General features: G+C 40.4%; 1 protein-coding gene across 1 annotated transcript; it reads left to right on the forward strand.

The window, feature by feature from the left end:
- Positions 1 to 846: 846 nt before the first annotated feature.
- Positions 847 to 1,782, forward strand: LOC138916868 (olfactory receptor 4D11-like). The gene has a single exon (XM_070230472.1). The coding sequence runs from the start codon at positions 847 to 849 to the stop codon at positions 1,780 to 1,782; it is 936 nt and encodes a 311-aa protein (XP_070086573.1).
- The last annotated feature ends 311 nt before the right edge of the window (positions 1,783 to 2,093 follow it).

The raw sequence follows: 2,093 nt of genomic DNA on the forward strand, positions 1-2,093 counted from the left end.
CGTGGGTATACGCTTATGTCAAAATTTATCAAGGTGTACGCTTCAAACATATGATTCTATTTTATGTCAATGACAGCGCAATAAAAAAATAGCATTTAGGAAATAAATTTGACCAGTGAACATAAGAGAAGCTCTGCGTTACCACTTTTATTTCATAGCTGAGGAGTTATTCAACTCCGGGGCTTTTGGTACCTAAAGTAGTTTAAAGTAAAGACAGAAACAAAGAAATCCATTTAAGGAAGATAAGAACAATAGAGAAGAATTTTACAGCTTTAAAATTTTCTAATTTTTCACAGCATTAAACTTGTGATTTAAAAAAAGGAGGAGTGCTTCTGTGAAATTCAGTTGAAGGACAACCATGTTGCAGATAGGAGTTCTTAAAGTATTTAAACGGAGCACCCAGTCTGGTAAAAAACCCATACTCGTGTGGATCCTCAAAGGACTCCAGTCGTACCTAATAGGCATTGTCTTATCCACACACCAAACTGTATCCATTTTTGTATCCCTTGTGCCAAAATACTCCATTTCTGAATATTTAACATTCACTTGTTTATCTTGGATACTTGGAACTTATATTCTGAGAACACTATTTTTATGCACTTTCTGAAATACTTATAAATTACAGAAGAAAACAATAACTAAATGCATGCTTGTGTAATGAGATGTCATGTAGGACATGTTAGCAATAACCTTGGAAAGGCTCTTCATGTACTGATAACACCTCACTAGTTTTCTGACCTAATACCTGACTCTGTAAACATGACTCTATTAAGGGAGAGTAAACACTTTCTGAAATAACACTTTTAATTTTTTCCAAGCAATACGAAGAAGAAGAAATATGATTCAATGGAGTTGGGAAATGGCACCAGGGTAAAAGAATTTATATTTCTAGGACTTACTCAGTCCCAAGATCTCAGTTTGGTCTTATTTATTTTCCTGTGTTTTGTGTACATGACAACTCTTCTGGGAAACCTCCTCATCATGGTCACTGTGACCTGTGAGCCTCGCCTTCACACCCCCATGTACTTCCTGCTCCGCAATCTAGCCATCCTTGACATCTGCTTCTCCTCCATCACCGCTCCAAAGGTCCTGGCAGACCTTCTGTCAAAGATAAAGACCATATCCTATACTACCTGCATGATGCAAATATTTTTCTTCCACCTGCTTGGTGGAGCGGATATTTTCTCTCTCTCTGTGATGGCATTTGATCGCTACATAGCCATCTCCAAGCCCCTGCATTATGTCACCATCATGAGTAGGGGACGATGCACTGCCCTCATTTTGGCTTCCTGGGTGGGGGGCTTTGTCCACTCCATCGTGCAAATTTCCCTATTGCTGCCCCTCCCCTTCTGTGGACCCAATGTTCTTGACACTTTCTACTGCGATGTCCCCCAGATCCTCAAACTCGCCTGTACAGACACCTTTGCACTTGAGCTCCTGATGATTTCCAACAATGGCTTAGTCACTACCCTTTGGTTTATCTTCCTGCTTGTGTCCTACACAGTCATCCTAATGATGCTGAGGTCTCAGGCAGGGGAGGGCAGGAGGAAAGCCATCTCCACCTGCACCTCACACATCACTGTGGTGACCCTGCACTTTGTGCCCTGTATCTATGTCTACGCCCGGCCCTTCACTGCCCTCCCCACAGATAAAGCCATCTCTGTCACCTTCACTGTCATCTCCCCTCTGATGAACCCCTTGATCTACACTCTGAGGAACCAAGAAATGAAGTCAGCCATGAAGAGACTGAAGAGAAGACTCATGCCTTCTGTGGTGGAATAGAGTAAGAGTTTCCAACCTCTTCATCACCAAGGACTAAATACATTATTTTTCCCACAAGTTCTATTTACATACTCAAATATGTTGTCAATAAACTAATATACATTTACTAGGTAACAATTTATTTTCCTAGTAAAGTTAATAGGTTGCTGGTAACCCAAGCTTCTGGTAAGCATGAAGTAACTAGTGTTATAGGATTGAGCTCATTGATGTATTTCCATTCAAATATCAAAGTAACAATGTGTCAATCAGGACAACTATATGGCAAGTGAAGAGAATGATTGAATCCATCTCCTTTTCAAGAGGTAAGTAAA

The sequence above is a fragment of the Equus caballus genome, chromosome 12 (genome assembly GCF_041296265.1).
Source record: "Equus caballus isolate H_3958 breed thoroughbred chromosome 12, TB-T2T, whole genome shotgun sequence".
In the NCBI taxonomy this organism is placed as follows: Eukaryota; Metazoa; Chordata; class Mammalia; order Perissodactyla; family Equidae; genus Equus; species Equus caballus.